Source organism: Macaca nemestrina, chromosome 13, assembly GCF_043159975.1.
Source record: "Macaca nemestrina isolate mMacNem1 chromosome 13, mMacNem.hap1, whole genome shotgun sequence".
NCBI classification, from domain to species: domain Eukaryota; kingdom Metazoa; phylum Chordata; class Mammalia; order Primates; family Cercopithecidae; genus Macaca; species Macaca nemestrina.
In genome coordinates, this window is record NC_092137.1 from 29,246,361 (window position 1) to 29,264,813 (window position 18,453).

Genomic DNA, 18,453 nt, shown 5'->3' on the forward strand with positions numbered 1-18,453 from the left:
GTCTCGCATTTTTGTGCTTCTGGCTCCCACTAATGAAGGAAGAGAGCTCAGCCGTGGAGAGTCAAGAAGGAGATTTTCCAGTGGCGTATGCTTGGGTCTGGCAGCCCTGGGCCTGGAGGTCTGTACCATAGGGGTCTAGGGGGCCTGACATTGTCCAGAATTTTTTCATCTGCCCCTGGAGGAAGAAGAAATCTCCGGGGGAGGCTCTAACAGTTGCATGTTGGTAAAACCCAGGGAGGGTCAGCTGGCTGATTGACGGCTGCTCCCTGCCTCACTTTCTCAGTAACCTTCTATAAGTCCAAGCTCCAGGTCAGCAGGACGGCCTGCAGGGCTCCCAGGGTGCTGCCTGCCCTCCCTCCCTGGATATTGGGACCAATATCCAGAGCTCCCAGCATCCCAGGTGCCAGTGACTGAGATGCCCTCAGGCATGCGATGGCATCAGGGCCCAGCTGAAAGCCTGGGAGAGGTTCCGGGAGAGGGCATGCTTGCGGCGCTTTACCTGCGGCTCCGGAATTGCCGTTCAGCCCTAGAACCGAGGAGTTATTCTCCAGTCTCTCTGGGTGGAACGCGTCTGTCTTGGCCCCATAGGCCCTGCCGCCACCTCCGGCTGCAATGATCAGGGGCACCGGCACTCCATCCTTCATCTGACCGGGGAGATGTTGAGACATTGAGAAACCCAGCTGTGCTTCCCCGTGGAGCCCCCAAGCCCTGGTTAACTCAGCCTGACTGAGGGTTTGCTGGGCAGTGGGGTGACCTGGTGACCTCTCAGTGGTCTGAGGTGGTTTGCGGACTCTGAACCCTTGTTACAATAGCCCATCGACTCCACAAGCTTCTCTATCAGTCAGGGTTCAACCAGAGAAGCAAAACCTATACACCAAAAGCAAAATATATATACCAGGAGGTGCGGGTTGATCTTAGAGGCTGCTTCCTCTGCTTCCTCCAGCTCCTTTCCTGAAGCTCCTCAGACTGGCCTCAGAGGTCTGGATGCTGGTGATTAGAAGCAGGTCTCTCTGTACTCTCTCTCCCTCATTCTTAGGGGTCTCTGACTCTGGCCCCCAAAGATTCAAGATTAAGCCCTCAGCATCACAGTCCTGTGGGAGGACCTAGCAGGTGGCCTCGGTCTTCAGTTTCTGGCCTGGCTATGATGATGTCAGAAAAATCTACCTTAGGACAGAGAGCTGGTCCAGGAGGGCACAGTAGGACCCTCTGAAAGTAGGATGGCAAAGGCTGTGCATGGTGAAATTGGGCTGCTGTATCAGTAAGAGAAGAGTCTACCCTTTCCTGGGCAGACAGAATCTATATCGCTCTGGATCTCAGTCTGCTCATTTTTATTTTTTAATTCTTTTATTGGTTTTAGAGACAGGGTCTTGCTCTGTTGCTCAGGCTGGAGTGCTGTGGCGTGATCATAGCTCATTGTAGCCTTGAACTCCTGGACTCAAGCGATCCTCCTGCCTCAGCCTCCCAAGTAGCTAGGACTACAGGTGTAAGCCACCACAAGTGACTAATTTTTAAATTTTTTTTTGGTAGAGACAAGGTTTTGCTATGTTGTCCAAGCTGATCACGAATTCCTGACCTCAAGCGATCCTCCTGCCTCGGCCTCCCAAAATGCTAGGACTGCAGGAATGAGCCACTGCACCTGACCCTGCTCATCTTTAAATGGGGATAAGAGCATCTGAGGTGTTTCTGTCCCAGGGCTGTCATGAGGCTCTAACATCGCAGATTCACAGAAACCTGGTGGAAATCTGGCGGTGTAGACCTTACCTTAAATACGTAGGTGGCTCCACCCCCTCCTCCTCCTCCTCCTGCCCACTCATGCACGCTTCTGTTCACACGGATTTCTTCTTCTATCACATTGTTCTCTCCAATGCAGACTTTCTGGATTAACTGGTTTGTCTGTAGAAACAAAAAGCACGTTAGGTTTGTGGCCAAACCGGAGTTCTCCACTTTGCAGCAGACAGAACTTCTAGGCTTAAAAACAGGATCTGACTCTCTCTCAAAAAAACTTACAGTTGAGTTTAGGAGGCAGAAAAATACACTAATAACTGTCCCTCTGGGCAGTGTTGGGGAAGGACCACAAGGATGGCTTAGACAATAAATGGCTTAGGAGAAACTGGGAGCGAGAGAGCAAGGTTTTATTGCTGTGAAGACTGCCTGTAGGAGGCGACTTTTAGTTGAGCCTTGAAGGATAGGGAGGTTTTTTTTTGTTGCTGTTTGTTTGTTTGTTTTTCACAGAGAGTAGGGCAAAGTTATGTCATTGCAAGAACAAAGAATGGCATGAGCCCAGAGGGAAGTGGGTGAATGGGGTGTGTGGGGGAAAAGCACAAGGGTGTCTTTGGTCCAGAAGTCTATCAGGACAGAGAGATTGTCCAGGATGACCTGTTTCCATCCTGTGGGGTGAAGAGATCCGAGAAAGAATGGGGAAGTCCTATGTGGTGAGATGGGGCTGGAGGGAGTGTAAATTAGGTGGGTAGAGACAATGGAACTGAACAGTCTGATCATGGCTAGAGGCCTTGAAGGCACCGCGAGGAGTGGACTTCATTCTCTACGACAGCCATTCTCTCACTGAGAGCCATCGAGGTTTTCTGAGAAGTCACAGCTCTGAAGCATCAGGAGGAGAGAAAAAAACCACAAAGGCCAGACTCAAGTTTTATTCCCAGTTCTTCTCTGGGAAAATCAGTTCTCCTTTTTGGACATCTCATTCCTCCTAGCTAATGTTCCATTTCTTCCCTCCGGAATCCCTGGCACAGCCCTCTGCTTGCCTTGTAGAGTGAGCCCTGCAATCAGGTAGTCTGGATTCTCCACCCACCCCGGGAAACCGTGACAGGGGCCCTTGATCTCTCATCCTCCAGTGTGGCTGGGAATAAAGACAACACAGGTCATTGTGGCATTTACTGAGGGTAGCACAAGTAAGGCGTCTAGTGGAGCGCCTCATGTACAGTGGGAACTGAGTAAATGGCTGCTATTCTTATCTGTTTTTTGAGACAGAGTCTTACTCCATGCAATGGCACGATCTCGGCCCACTGCAACTTCTGCCTCCCGGGTTCAAACAATTCTGGTGTCTTAGCCTCCTGAGCAGCTGTGACTACAGGTGCGCACCACCATGTCCCGCTAATTTTTGTATTTTTAGTAGAGGAGGGGTTTTGCCATGTTGGCCAGGCTGGTCTTGAACGCCTGACCTCAGGTGATCCGCCCGCCTTGGCCTCCCAAAGTGCTGGGATTACAGGTGTGAGCCACTGTGCCCAGACAGCTGCTGTTTTAATTTAGATTCACTTCTGGGCCCACATATGCTCCTGGTTGGGGCTAAGGTATGAGATAGCCCTCAAGATTGTGCTGGAGATTTCTGTAACAGAATCCTGGAATCCCTGAAGAAGGAGGATGGTGCTTCAAAAACAGCCACGCCTGCTTGTTGGCCACCATAGCTCAGACGAATTCTTCAAACATCAGCCTGACCTCGGAGGAAAGTAACTTTTCTTTCACTTAATAGAAAAAAAGCCAGTAAAACATCACATTTCCATCGATGCTGCTTCATAACCAGCCAGTGGATGCAGCCATTCTTCTTGAGCTACTTCTTAGGCTAAAGCACTCAGGGGTGCCGGCAATGAGTACTATAGAAATTTCCAGATAAATAGCCGAGAAGCAATTTGTTCCATGGCATTTTGGATTTAATGATGGAAATAATTTGATATTTCTTAGAGTGGATTTAGTGTGGGTGGAAGGCTCTGAATTGCTGTTGTAGAGAGCTGGCATTTCCCGTACGTATGTGCAGCTATGTCCTGGCCTGGGGGGAGACTCCTGGGAGGAGCCTGCTCACTGCCACCTGGCACAGGCATGAGTTGCAAGGAATGTGCCCTGAGGGTTGGCCTTGGGGATGAGCTGTCAGCTGGGCAGAGTGCAGGATTCGGGGTCCAGTCTGGGTTCTTTTTTTTTTTTTTTTTGGAGACAGGGTCTCACTCTGTCACCCAGGCTGGAGTGCAGTGGCAGGATCATAGCTCACTGTAGCCACGAACTCCTGGGCTCAAGTAATCATCCTGCCTTAGTCTCTGGAGTAGCTGGGACTACAGGCACAAGCTACCAGGCTTGACTAATTTTTCTTTTTTCTTTTTTTTAGAGACAGGGTCTTGCTATGTTGCCCAGACTGGTCTCTGACTCCTGGCTTCAAGTAGTTCTCTTGCCTCAGCCTCCTGAGTAGCTGGGAGTACAGGTACGAACTACCATGCTCGACTAATTTATTTATTTATTTTTTTGAGACAGGGTATTGCTATGTTGCCCGGGCTAGTTTCTAACTAAGTGATTCTCCTGACTCAGCATTCTCAAAGTGTGGGATTATAGGCATGAGCCATCACACCCTGCTCAGTCTGGGTTCTTGACGCCTCTGCCAGAGATTTGCTGGGCTATACTAGGTGAGGAACCCCGCCTCCCTGGACTTGTCTCCTCATCTGGAGATGGAGGGGCTGCCCAGTCTGAACCAGCGGTGCTAAGAAGGTCCACCCCCTCAGCCTCTGCTCCATCTCCTCTCTTGGCTGGTGGGCAGCAGTGGGACCTATGGGATGCCCTCCCCTCGTGAACAGATCTGGAGATTGCTGGGATAGGGAGGAGAGAGCAGTGGGGCTTGAGGATGGGCTTTCCTGTAGTTAGAGCCTGGAACCATGCTCATCACCCCGCCCCTGCTTCTGGTGTCTCCTTTAGATCAGGTGGGGATGGGAAGCGGTCAAGGCTCTTGCTGGACCAGTAGCAGCGTTCGGAGGAGCTGCTGCCCTTTCCTCACTTGACTTCCAGGACTCCCCATCCTCTTGTATCCTCTCCTACCTCCCTGGTTCCTCTTTTTCATCCCCTTTTGCTGGTTCCTCTTCTTTTCCTGACCTCTAAATGTTGAGGGTCCCTTAAGTTCAGTCCTTGCTCTCTTCTCTATCTGTACTGCATCCTAGGCAATCTCATCCTGTCTCAACTTTATGCTAATTTCTCTCATATTTATATCTATTTATATCCCCAGCCTGGACCTCTCTCCTGAACTCCAGTGGCCTGGTTCCCATCATCCACCTGTCTGCCTGTGGCTGTCTACCAGGCCTCTACAACTCAGCATGTCTGATATTGAACTCCTGATCTTACCCCCAAATTTGCTCCTTCCACAGTGTTCCCTAAGTCACGTGATGGCAGCTCCCTTCTTCCAGTGGCTCAGGCACAACTTTTGGAGTCATCCTTGACTCTTTTCTTTCTCTTAATTTCTCATTCAATCTGGCAGAAAATCCTTTTGGATTTGACTTTGAAATTACGCCCAGGATTCAACCACTTTTCATCCCCTCCACTGTTACAATCCTAGTCTAAGCCATCATCATCTCTTGCCAGGATTAATGCCATAGCCTTCGAATTCACTGTCTTGACCCTTCCCCTGTGTCCATAGATTCTTCAATGGTAGATTCTTCACATTGCAGCCAGAGTGAGCTTTTTAATACACATACCATATTATGTCACCATTTGCCTCAAAACCCTCCTATGGCTCCAACATGTCTTAAAGTGGCCTGATCCAGTCCTATTACCTCTGCCTCATCTCTTACCTACCCTTCCTTTTGCTCCCTCTCCTCTAGCCTGAGTGTTCCTTGAGCATCGACGAACCTCTGGGACGTGGCCTTTGCTGGGGTCACTGTTTCCCCAGATATTCCCCCTTCCCTCTCCTCAAATGTCAGTTCCTTGAAAGCTAAGATTTTTCTTTTGTTCACCAATATATCCCAAGTTCCTGTAACAGGGATGGCACAAAGTAGGTGCTCAATAAATATTGGTTAAATACATTTGAATGAATTGAGTGCTGTCTGGATTGTGGGCTGGCTCTTCATAATATCTGTCTTGCAGGGGATGGTAATGGTGGGATTTCACATTTAGAACAGACTCGGCGGCCTAGGGGACATTTGGAAATGTCTGGAGGCTTTTGTGATTGTCATTTCTGGGGGCTGTTACTGGCGCCAAGTGAGCAGAGGATAAGGATGCTGCTAAACATCCTGTAATACACAGGACAGACTCCCGCCTCTAGCCACAAAGAATTACCTGCTCCAAAATGCCAATAATGCCACTGTTGAGAAAGCCTGATTTAGACTCATGCCACCAGGGGAGGTTTGGAAGGAACTGGAGAAGAAAAGGGCTGAGGGCTGTGTGTGGGCACATGTGTTGCAGTTAAGAGTGGGGAGGAGGATTCTAGCAGGAGCTGGAGCCCATTTCCAGCACAGGAGCTCCAGCGTGGCCAGGTACATAGAAGGGCAACTCCCCACTGCCCCCATAGATGTACAGTTGAACCAGCAAAGCTGCCACATCCGGCAGTTTAATTATTTTTTATTTTTATTTATTTTTGTGACAGAGTCTTGCTCTGTTGCCCAGGCTAGAGTGCAGTGGTATGATCTTGACTCACTGCAACCTCTGCCTCCCGGGTTCAAGTGATTCTTGTGCCTCAGCCTCCCAAGTAGCTGAGACTACAGGTGTGTGCCACTAGCTTGGCTAATTTTTGTATTTTAAGTATATACATGGTTTCACTGTGTTGGCCAGGCTGGTCTTGAACTTCTGACCTCGAGTGATCCTCCCGCTTTGGCCTTCCAATGTGCTGGGATTACAGGTATGAGCCACTGCACCCGGCCCCTGCAGTTTAATTCTTAGAGTCCCCTTCATTCTCTTGAGAATTGTGTCTAGACACCATTTTTTCTGCCTAGGGAGAACTGGAGATGGAGGTAGTGCCTGACAAGGGCCATTTTCCCCCCTTTCCAAATGCCTGCTCAGGGGTGGAGGTGTGAAGCCACAGGGAAGACAAGTTACTCTCCCCACAGGCCCCCGCTATGCCTTGCCCGACCAGCAGAGAGAGCTGCCCTCTGTCCCTGGCCGAGAATCGCCTCCTCCCGCCTGCTTGGGAACTTCCTGTGCGTCCACAACGTTTGAAAGCTAGTAGGTTGATTAATAAAAATAATAAAGTGCAGCAACCCCGAGGAACAACTAGATTTCAATTGAATTTTTAAAAAAGACGCGGTCCTGTGAAAAGACATAACTGATTACAGTCCAATCAAGTGAAAGTCCGTTGCAGAAGATAATGCAATCTTTCTGCTTAGATGAAAGAATTACATTAGCACTCAATAAATTCCTGTGAAAATTACAGCAGCCTGCAATTTAATGGCTTAATATATTATATTAGGTTGGAAAGTCCCAATTATAGTTGCTAAATAAAAGTTGGAGTTGAGATATTTTTTATGCAAATGTTGCACTAGCTAAGCTTACTCCTATCGTTTCGCCTTAACCCCGAAGGGGCAGAAGGGAAAGGCTGAACTCTACTTTTCATGCTTCCTCAGCTCCTGGTCCAGAGCCTGGCTCTTAGGAGCCCTGAATTTATTTTGTGGAAGTAAACTGCTTTCTCGGGAGCCCCTCTTCCCACATCTCTCTGCCAAGGATGCTCTCATATAAGTTTCTGGAGAAGGATCCGGGGCTCCTGGGTGCTAGAACATGCCTCAGCCCCTTTTCCCAAGCAAAAGCTGTGATTCAGGTGAGGGAGGGTGGGGCCTGACCCAACCAGAAGATTCACCCTGCAGGGTGCTGAGTTCCTGCTAGGATGGCCAGCCCTGCCAGGTCCTGCCTCCCCCCAGCACAGGCAAGAGGTGAACCACTGGGGTGCTGGGAGTTTGCATAACTGCTGTTTAATTACTCTTTGCTGTCTCATTCTCCTGGTATGAACTTCCAGGAGGAGGGTGTTGAGTGCTGGTGCCTCCAAGAGGCCTCCCCGGAGCCTGAGAGAGTGCAGATGAGAAACCCCTGCTCTGGGCACTTACACTGGGGCAGGCGTCCTCTCCCTGCTGCCCAACCAGGATGTACAGCGTGTCGTCTTTCTCCAGGTTGAAGATGCCCAGCACAGACACGCCGTGGGACCGCATCATGGTGTTCTTCCCGCCTTTCCCACCAGCAGCTCCGTACCCCGAGATGCTATAATGGGACAAAGAACGTTGGCTCCCGCTGTGGTATGAAGACTCTCCCCATTCCTGCCAACCCAGCAGCTTCCAGTGGGCTGAGCACATCCCCGTCATGGTCTGAGGGTTCTCCCCCATATCAGTCCCTGCAGAAAGGGATTCCTCTCCGCGTCTTCAGGAGAGGATGGTCAAGTTTAGGGAGGGAGAGGGAGTTACCTCAGTCACAGAACTAGGAAGGTTAAAGACTAGTAAAGGGTGCAAGAGAGAAAGAGAGGAAAAGGGCAGGGAGGAGAGAGGGAAGAAGGGAGAGAAAAAGGGGAGAGAGAGAGGGAAACAGCAGATAAAGAGAAGACTATATGAATGTGGCATATTGGGGTGATGACTTTCTGAATACCTAGGATTTCCTCTTTATGGTTTTCTCTCCTTGTCCCAGATCAATGGACTCATGTGACCTTAGACAAGTAACTTCCCTATTCCTCATCTATAATATGGGGATAATAAGTGAACTTGCCTCCTAGCCTACATGTGTTATGAGGATTAAAGAAATTAAGACATGTGGTCTTAGAATTGTGGCTAATAAGCACTCAATAAGTATTACTTAATTATTATTATTATTATTAATGATGGTAGTAGCCATAATTGACTTGGTACAAAGTTGTAAAGTCTCTCCATGGGGTCTGGAAACAAGGAGGTTCCACACAGAATGATTGAGGAAAGCAGTGTGTATGAGCCGACTGTCTATTCCCATCCCGCCAGTAACTCCTTCTGGAGCAATGTGTGTGCAGACAACAAACAACCCATCAGGATGAAAATAAAAACAGAGCGTGGGGATGGGAGATGATTTCTGCTGCCTCTTAGGCTGCGGCAATGAAGTCAAGCAAGGATGGGGAAAAAAAGAACTCTCTTCTGAAGTATATCAGAAGAGCGGCACGTCTTGAAGACAGCTAGCGCACCAGCTAACAAATGGGTCCCCAGAGACCAGCTGCCAGGGTACAGGACTCAGGAGACTTCCACATCCATGTGTATTCAGATCCAAGGTCTTTTACGAAAAACCAGGAAGAGATGCAAGGCAGTTTTGCCCATGTGCACGCACGGTAGCTCCTTTATCTACAGCTCCAGGAAATGTCCCTTCTTCCCACTGTGTGAGGGGCTCCCAGAGCTCTCGCAAGGCAGAGCCCACGGCCCTTCTGCACAGGCTTTTTGCGAACATGGCAGGCAAGGAACTGAGGACTTCATGAAATGCAAATGGAGAGTCTAGTGCCCACTGTCCTGGTGGGTGCCTGGGCACTGATGGGAGTTTATCGAATGTTGGGAGGGGTGTAAGGCTTTGTGGACCCGAGACAGCTCCAGGCTCTTCAAGAGCTCACAAAGAAACTGGGGAGATGATCTTCATGATGAAAAGAGAAGTCTCCCCATAGGGTGGCTACGTTCAGGAGGCGAAGTGGAGGGCTCCGGGGCTCCCTGATCAGATGGGGCCATTTCCTGCCCCTGTGCCCTCTCTGAGCCCCAGCCCCTTCCCTAGTAAGAGAAGGATCGTTTTCATTCCAAACAACACAATAGTCCAACGAAAGGAGCTCATGGGTGAAAGCCCCGGGGAAGCTGCGAATCTCTGGCCAAAGTAAGGGTTGTCAGGTGCTTAGGGCCAGGAGGGAGATGGGGGACTGCAACAGGTGGTTCTGGGGTGTGGGGATGGGGTGAGGAAGGCTGATGTTGGCTTCATGTGGAGCTTGCAGATGGGTAGGGCTCTGAAACAAACAGAAAGAGGTGGTGGGAATTGGCGCTAGTGTGAACGGAAGTGAAGAAGCAGGGAGCCTCTGGTATGTCTGGCTGTAGCAGGTGGATGGAGTGGGAAGCTGAGGGCTGTAGGTCTGGAGAGGGCTGTGGGCTGATTACCAGCATCCTCCAATGTGCCAGGCACGACGCATGCTCACAGGCACACGGCATCACCCGATAGCCATAAACAACAAATGTTATTAATCTCACTCGACAAATGAGGAAACTGAGGCTCAGAGGCACTAAGTAACTCATCTGAGGCCACACAGCCAGTCAGTGGCTGGCTATGGTCCAAACCCTTGCACATCCCCTCTTAGAGGTCATTTCCTCCCCAGTGTGCTGCTGGGAAGCACGAAGAGAGGGGTGTGAGAAGCTATTCGCCCCTCCGAATTCCCAGACCCTCAGCCAAACACTCCCTCCTGATCCATTAGAAATGGACAAGGTGATAACGATAATTAAAAGGCTGAGAAAAAGGAAAGCTTATGGGTGAAAGGTAAGAGGAGGCAGCATTATTTAGCTCAGTGAACCTGGGTAGGGGACAATGTGGCGGCTTCCTGTCGTCTGGGGACAGCAGTGTGGATGGGCCCCAACTCTGACCTGCTCGCTTCCCCAGGTTTCTGGGGCCTGGTCAGGCTGCATAAAAAAGTCATCTCCACCTGAAGATGTGGTTTGCTTGGAAAACTTCTGCCCAAGACGAGGTCCTCAACCTCCCCACTCCTGCTGTGGTTGAGTGGTAAGCATCATGCTGCCCATTCCTTTTGGCATCATTTGCATAGTCATTTGCATCAACCATGCATTATGAATCATTCTGGACTCTTTCGTATGTTTAAATTTAGCCAATTTATTATATTTTAGACATTGTTTGTTCCTGACTCCTTTTACCCTTCCTAAGCCTTCTTTGCTATTTTTCCCACCCTGCTCCCCTCAACCACCTTTGAAAGCCAGCCCCATCTATGTCTTGACCTAGTTCTTGATGGTGAGCTGGGATGGAAAAAGCCCTGGGCTCCAAGTCATCTGCTGGTTCTTATCCCTGTTCTTTTGACTGTGTGACCTGAGGCAACATGGTCCATGTCTCAGAGCCTCAACTTCCACTACTGAGGAAGAAAATGAAGACAGGAACCCCTGCTCTCATGGGCATACAAAACGAATCTGAGAAGACTGCAAACCCATGCAAAGCACAGGGCGAGACCGGGGCTGGGGTCAGCTTTCTAGATTCCAAGGCAGACAGTAGAGCTTGGCGAGCAGGTGTCCGTGGCTGGGTTGTACTTTCCTGGGTAGTGGCCTCAGCCCCACATTTCCAACCCAGATGAGAGGCTGGCTTAAAGTCAGGGGGAGCAGGCAGCTGCCTGCCTGAATTTATTGCAGGGGTCCTAGAAGGAGTAGCTCCCTCATCAGTCCCCTGAAGCCTAAAATTCCACCATTAGAGCTTCACTGCTCTGGAAGCTTCTAGTTGCTACTACAGGGCTGACTGCCTTCGGAGTGGGATGTGCCACAGGTAGAAAAGCAAGGGCTTGAATGCAGACAGACCTGGATCCAAATCCCAGCTCTGCCACTCAGGGCCAGGAGTAGGCTGAGCCCAGCGAGGTGCCTCCCTCCCAGGGAGGACCTTGCACTCTATTGACCCTGAGAGGAAGCACCTCCTTAAATTTTCTGCCCAAGGTGCTTTGCTTACCTCTCCCTGGTCCTGACCCTGCCAGTGTTACTCACTAGCTGTGTGACCTTGGGTAGGTTATTTACCCTCTCTGAGCCCAGATTCCTCATGTATAAAAAGGGGATAATAATACCTACCTTGGAGGGCTGTTATGAGAATTAAATGAGATGATGCTTATAAGGGACCTACTTCAGAGCCCAGAGGATAGCCAGTGAGTGACAAATGGCAGCTGCTGTCATCCTGTGCCCCCATGGGTGAGCCTGTCCACTCCTTCTCCGGGGGTGACTTCTGGGATGCAGAAGGGGACCAAGTGGGTGAACCAGGGCATGGCCAAGGGGCCTTGGGGTCAAGGCTGTTTAGTTTCACCCAGAGCCCACTTCTGTGTAAAGCACAGGGCAGCCTCAGCACTTCTGAAGCCTTAGCACTTCTCCTGCACCCTGTGAATCACGTTACACAAACTCATGCTACGATAATAGCCTCAGCCTGCCTCTTCGAAGCTTTCTCCCCATCCCTTGTAAACAATTTATTTTTGATGGTTGAGAAACAACAAGAAATTAATATACCTGCCACTCAAGTGGGGAAAATGACTCACAGTGATTCCAATTTACTGGAAATTACCAGATACTGCTCTCGACGAGCTGATGCTGTAATTTTTTTGTTTTTCCTCATCTAAATCCATGTCCCCTGGTCAGAATAGATGTTTATTGGGTTTGTGTTTTGTATTATTGACTGCGAGCCATTGTTACCTGATGTAATTGAGTTGTGAATCTTTTTTAAATAAAGAATTAGCAGCAAATCAAAGTGACTGCCTGCCGGATCCTGAAATGAGAGCACAGCTGGTGTGTAGCACAACCACAGTGTCCACACCCACATGGGGGATCCTGGGGGAGAGAGCGGACTCCCACTCAGAAAAACGGAAGCGCCCCATTGCTTTCTGGCACACCCTCCGGAGGAGCGGGAGAGCAGCACCTTGCTGTGGGCTCTGCCTTTAACTCCCCATGGGATCCTGGGCAAGGTCCTTTTCTCTCCTGTTTCTCAGTTTCCTCATGTGTGAAATCAGGATGGTGAGGTCTGTCCTACCCACCCTGCAGGGTTATTGTGATAACACATGATGCGTGTGAGTGTGGATGGAGATTGGACAGCGGGAGATTTCTGATCAGGTATATAGTGTTACATAGTATATAGTTGTATTATCCAGATAGGGGTCAGGGTTGAAGGGCTCAATTGTGGAGGCAGATGCTTTTCAGTGGGGCCGGCCCAGGTTCCACTCTTGTGGTGTCAATGAGCAAGATTCATGCTCTGTTTCTCCCTCAGCACCTTCCTGGCCAGCGTAGCCCTAAGTGCCTCGAAACACCTGAGCTTGCAGGGACTTCAGTGACCTCTCTCCATAACTTCTCGCTCTGCAGATGGAGCCTCTGGAGAGGAGGGAAGACAACTTTCTAAGTCACATGGAGCATTGGTGGTGGAGGTTGAACTCAAACTTAATTCTGCCTGCAGCCCATGCATCTTTGCCTAATTCCTCCATCTCTGACATTCCCTGGTCTGTGCCCTTTACAGCGATGGCTATCCATACAATTACTTTGGCAATTAATCATGCCTGTGACATCTCTCCTACTATTGTCTAGAGCTTGATTGGCATTGTGGACTGTTATTAAACTTTTCTGTCCTGTGGTCTTTCTAGAGACTATGAGGCTCCAGAGTCTCAGGCCTTTTCTACCAGTCTAGTCAGTGCCTGGAACACAGTAGGGCTCCATGGTTCAGTGCCTGGCACACAGCAGGAGTGTTATGGCTCAGTGCCTGATGTACGGTAGGACTTCATGGCTCAGTGTCCTGTACACAGTTGGGGCTGTATGGCTCAGTGCCCTGCACACAGCCGGGCTTCATGGCTCAGTGCCCTGCACACAGTTGGGGCTGTATGGCTCAGTGCCCTGCACATAGCCGGGCTTCATGGCTCAGTCCCTGCACACAGTAGGGGCTTTATGGTTTAGTGCCCTGCACACAGTTAGGGCTGTATGGCTCAGTGCCCTGCACACAGTAGAGGCTCCATGGCTCAGTGCCCTGCACACAGGGCTGTATGGCTCAGTGCCCTGCACACAGTAGGGGCTCCATAGCTCAGTGTCTTGCACACAGTAGGGGCTCCATAGCTCAGTGCCCTGCACACAGTAGGGGCTCCATGGCTCAGTGCCCTGCACACAGTAGGGGCTGTATGGCTCAGTGCCCTGCACACAGTAGGGGCTGTATGGCTCAGTGCCCTGCACACAGTAGGGGCTCCATGGCTCAGTCCCTGCACACAGTAGGGGCTGTATGGCTCAGTGCCCTGCACACAGTAGGGGCTGTATGGCTCAGTGCCCTGCACACAGTAGGGGCTCCATGGCTCAGTGCCCTGCACACAGTTAGGGCTGTATGGCTCAGTGCCCTGCACACAGTAGGGGCTCCATGGCTCAGTGCCCTGCACACAGTAGGGGCTCCATGGCTCAGTGCCCTGCACACAGTAGGGGCTGTATGGCTCAGTGCCCTGCACACAGTAGGGGCTCCATGGCTCAGTGCCCTGCACACAGTAGGGGCTGTATGGCTCAGTGCCCTGCACACAGTAGGGGCTCCATGGCTCAGTGCCCTGCACACAGTAGGGGCTCTATGGCTCAGTGCCCTGCACACAGTAGGGCTCCATGGCTATTTGTGGAGTTGAATGATGGTGTTATCTGGCTGCACATGCTGGTGCCCCAGGTAAGGAAATGAGTGCCATTGGTAGAGACCATCAGGAACGGCTGTGGTCCAGGTCAGCTGGCTCCAGCTGGGACCTGGGGCCTCTTGTCGGTTATGTCTGAAGAGCAGGTGAGCTGTGTGAGGACTGCCATCAGGAGCAATGGGCTATGCTTGACAAATGGTGTTGTATGCAATCTGTGTGTGTGCGGTAGTGGGTGGGGAGGAGGTGGGGGCAGGACTGCAGGCTGAGAAGGATGCTGGTCCTAGACAGGTAGGAAGGCAGGTGGGCTGGAGGGGGAGAGAGGGATGAAGGAGGGGAGAAGTCAGGGAGAGAGAGGGGGTGGGCTGGGCTAAGTGCTGGTGCCTCTGCCTGGGGCAGACCACCCATGGGCTCTCACTGAGTCCCCCGACAGACCTCTCAGAGCTGGGTTGTGCCATCGTCTGTCTCCATTTTGTGACAACACTGAGGATGCTGTCCCCCTCCCCAGCACAAACCCCATAATCCACGTTCTTCTTGTGGCACTGCAGTGGCCTCCCACGCTCCCATCCGCTCCAGCCACCCACCCGCTAGACACCATGGTCACTCAGCACCAGTGCCCAGAGGCCCCCTGATCAGGGCCTCTCGCTGCTGCCCTAGCCTTGCCCGTCCTCAGCCATGCACGTGGGAGAGTGGCTGCGCTCCTTGTCCTCGCTTCCTCAGCCCACGCCAGAGTGTGGATGTAGTCTCAGCGTTGTCCCCGACTCCACATTCACTCAGTCCTCAACTTACGCTGATCCCAGCTCCTGAACACCTCTGGGCCTGTCCCCTGCACCTAACCCTGTCCTGGCTTAGTCCTTTTGACCCTGGCCTGAGTGACAGTGACTCCCTTCCATCGGCTCTCCCCACCTCCAGGCCGTTTCTCTCACTTCCAACCTCACGTTGTCACCAGGGGGACTAAGAGGCATTTGGGGGTAACACTGAAGCCCCAGGACCTGGCCTTGCTGCCTCCAGCCTCGGCTCCCCCAGGCCAGCTTTGCCCGACTTCTCATCAGCAGTACCAACTTCTTGTGCTCACTGCAGGCTCTGGCCACCCGCTTCTTTGTAGACAATGCTTAGGGCCTTCGAACTTAACCCAGGTGCCCATCTCCTGGCAGGAGCCATTCACAAGCTCAGCTGGGCGCAGTGCCTTTCCCCGGCCTCCACAGCAGCACCTTGTGTAAACCTCCACTGTGGTTCTCTCTACACCCCATGGAGATGCCTGTGCACACACCACCACACCATTGGCAGCAGTGCCTCTGGGGCAGGGCTGGATTTTAATCACCTTTGCACGCTTGGTGTCAGGCACGGCATCCTAATGGAAGCTTACTATGGTTCCCTGAGATCTGCAGAGCAGGGGGAAAATGAAGCTCAGGAACCTGGACACACGGACTGCATCACCTGTCAGAGGAAGTGGTAAGTCCAGGGCAGGGAAAGCAAGACATGGTGGGTGGAGGAGATGCGGGTTCCAGGGCTGCACCCAAGCCCCCATGCCAGCCTGCTGTCTCCTCCTGCCTGCCCTGCCCCCCGCTTCCTCTCCCTCTTTCTGGGCCTCTTCCTTTGGGGAGGTGGGCAAAGCTATAGAGGGTGGGAGGTGGGCCCAGGATAAGTTACCAGCTAAGAGTGGGGGTGTTTCCAACTGTGTACATCCTGGAGGATGCCCCAGGCAGTGGTGGTCGCCCTTTGGCATGAAGCTGGGGCTTGGCCGCATTTGCTCCCTTCCCTTCATCTCCCCAGCAGTGGGCAGAGAAGTCAGCGGAGTGGTCCTAGTGCCAGGCCTCGGTGGCAGCCACGCCTCCAGGATGGGTGGGTTCACTAGGGCTCGGCTCCCACCTTTCTGTGTCCAAGCACCTTTTTCTCACGTCCTCTGGTGCGTCTTGTGTTTTTTCCAACAGATGAACTGTACTTATTAAATAGCAATAACTACTATGGAGAAAAAGTCTTCCAGAGAAAGGGTGCTGACTTCTCGGTCATATTCTGACTTGGGGACATTTTGAAGTGGTCTAAAAATCAAATCATTAACTGCCTGCTTCTTAGATTACTAAGTTATGTGACCAGTAGAGTCAGGTCATCTAAGACCTGAGTCTCTGCCAAGGCCAAGGAGGAGGTGAGGGTCAGGAATATCTGTAAGAGCCTTTATTTAGTTAAAACACAAGTATTCAAAAACAACAATGACTGGCCGGGTGTGGTGGCTCACATCTATAATCCCAGCACTTTGGGAGGCCAAGGCAGGAGGATCACTTGAGGCCAGGAGTTTGAGACCAGCCTGGCCAACATGGTGAAACCCTGTCTCTACTAAAATTACAAAAATTAGCTCATGCCTGTAATTGCAGCTACTCGAGAGGCTGAGGTAGGAGAACTGCTTGCACCTGGGAGGCGGAGGTTGCAGTGAGCTGAGGTGGCACCACTGCCCTCCAGCCTGGGCAACAGAGCACGACTCTGTCTCAAAAACAGCAGTGACAAAAACCCCAACGGAGTGGCTTTTGGTTTTGGTTCTTCCATTTTGATATAGTCCTATCTTAGGCCAGACCAAAATGTCTCCTTTACTAATTTGGACACTTCAAACTGGCTGCTTCAACAGAGGCAAAATTGCCAGACAGTGCTGAGGCCCGGAGCTGGCCTCAGTCTCAATATTTCTAAGAGATGAGTGGAGACGGCTTTCTGATTTTGGCTGGGATTCTATCAACGCGCTGTGGAAATACTGTGGCACTTCATGCAGATCAGAAACCTGACTTGACTTAGATATGGCTGTGATTAATAATAAATGGGAAAATGAATTAATTATTATTTAATAAGTGTAGTTCATCTGGCAGTCCAAATTCTTCCGAACACAGGGCTCATCCGAGGAAGTCAAAGAGATGTCTTCGGAGACAGGAAAAGTCAGACACTAACGCGTATGGGGTGGGTGTGTTTGGAAACCCTGCCTGGCTGCTGCCTGCTGCTGGATAGCAGCGTTGCTTCAGCTGATTTCTCCGCCCGTGGGCCAGGGAGCACCCACCATGTGTAAGCATTGTGCCAGGCACTGTATATCACCTTTACAGCCCCTGCCTCTCACAGATGGGGAATCAGAGTCTCAAGAGATTAACTGACCTGTGCAAGTTTGAAAGTGAGCTTGATTCACACTGTCTCGGGGGAACACAGCCCAAGAGAATCCCCAGGCAAGGGATCTCCTGACAGTGTGCCTGACAGTGTGTCCCCCTCTGGGGCACAGGGAGCAGGGGAATTCTGGCCAAGCTGGCATTAGAGTTGCCCTGGGCAGGGGTAGGACAATGGACTCTTCTGGGGGCTTACTGTTGGGGTTCCTGTGCACCTCGCAGCTGCTCTGCTTTCTCCTTCGTATTGCTTTTTGTATATGGGGTATGTTGGCCAATATCCCTTCAGGAGGCTGGGCCCCTCTCATAGCCTCTCATTTCCAGAGGCTTCCAGGAGGTGGGTGGTGGGCGATTCCTATGCCCTCTTTCCTTTCCTGTCCCTTCTGCCCTCTGCATGCCTCCCAGAGTCCAGGCATAGGCTTTAGTAGAAAGACTTAGAGCCAGAGCGCCCTGGGTTTGAATCCCAGCTGCATCACCGACTGTGCAGCCTTACATGTGTTGCTAAGCTCCTCCGACTCCAGGGTCCTCACATGGAAACATGGGAACACCAACAATAATGCCACCCACCCTATGCTAAAGCAGGAGCAACACCTGTGGGTCCTTAGCAAGTATTCATCTCCTCCTCTCCAGGAGTCCTTTCCTCCCTGCCCCGGCCCCACGGAGGCTTGGCTCAGCAGGAAGGGGAGGTCTGGCTTGCTCGTTGTAGCAGGGTCAGGGGTGGTCTGGTGTCTTCCGGGTTATTTACTGGGGGTGTGTGGGCACTGTAGCAGCTAATCTGATTGTAGCCCAATCTTGTTACAGCATTTCTGCCCGGAGTGCCATTTAAAAAGCACTTAGGGCTGTCCCCGTAACACATTTACCCTGAGGCCCCAGGGATGGGGCTGCCACAGGAAATGTTAACCTGGAGAGAGAAAACAGGGCAACCTGAGAAGCCCCTCTCCTTCCCAGGAGGCCCAGGATGTGGTGGATGCTGGAGGCTGCGGGAAGGGGAGGGGCGCTCATTTCCCATTGTTTCCGCCCCCGGAGGACATCGCTCCCACAAGGCATAGTGGTTCTGCTTTCCTTTTAACCTGCCCTGCCATGCTCCGTGGAGGGGCTGCATGAGGTGCTGCCCCAGATCTCTGGAGGTGGAGGCTGCTTCTGGATGTGTAACTGTGGATAGGCTCCTGACTCTCTGAGCCTCAGTGTCCTCATTTGTAAAATGAGGATGGCAGCACTGGCCTCGCCTAGTCATAGAGCTCATTTAGGGGCTACCCAGTTTTATCTAAGTCCAAGACTTGATCAAGCTAAGAG

General features: G+C 51.5%; 1 protein-coding gene across 1 annotated transcript in view; it reads right to left on the bottom strand.

Moving 5' to 3' along the window:
- LOC105479716 (ALK receptor tyrosine kinase) overlaps positions 1–18,453 on the bottom strand; it is a 750,786-nt gene that overhangs the window by 47,395 nt on the left and 684,938 nt on the right. The window contains exons 13-15 of the mRNA XM_011737869.3: positions 7,791–7,941; positions 1,762–1,893; positions 500–644 (exon numbers count right to left, since the gene is read on the bottom strand). Of these exons, the coding sequence (XP_011736171.2) occupies positions 500–644; positions 1,762–1,893; positions 7,791–7,941 (428 nt within the window). The remainder of the gene's footprint in view (positions 1–499; positions 645–1,761; positions 1,894–7,790; positions 7,942–18,453) is intronic.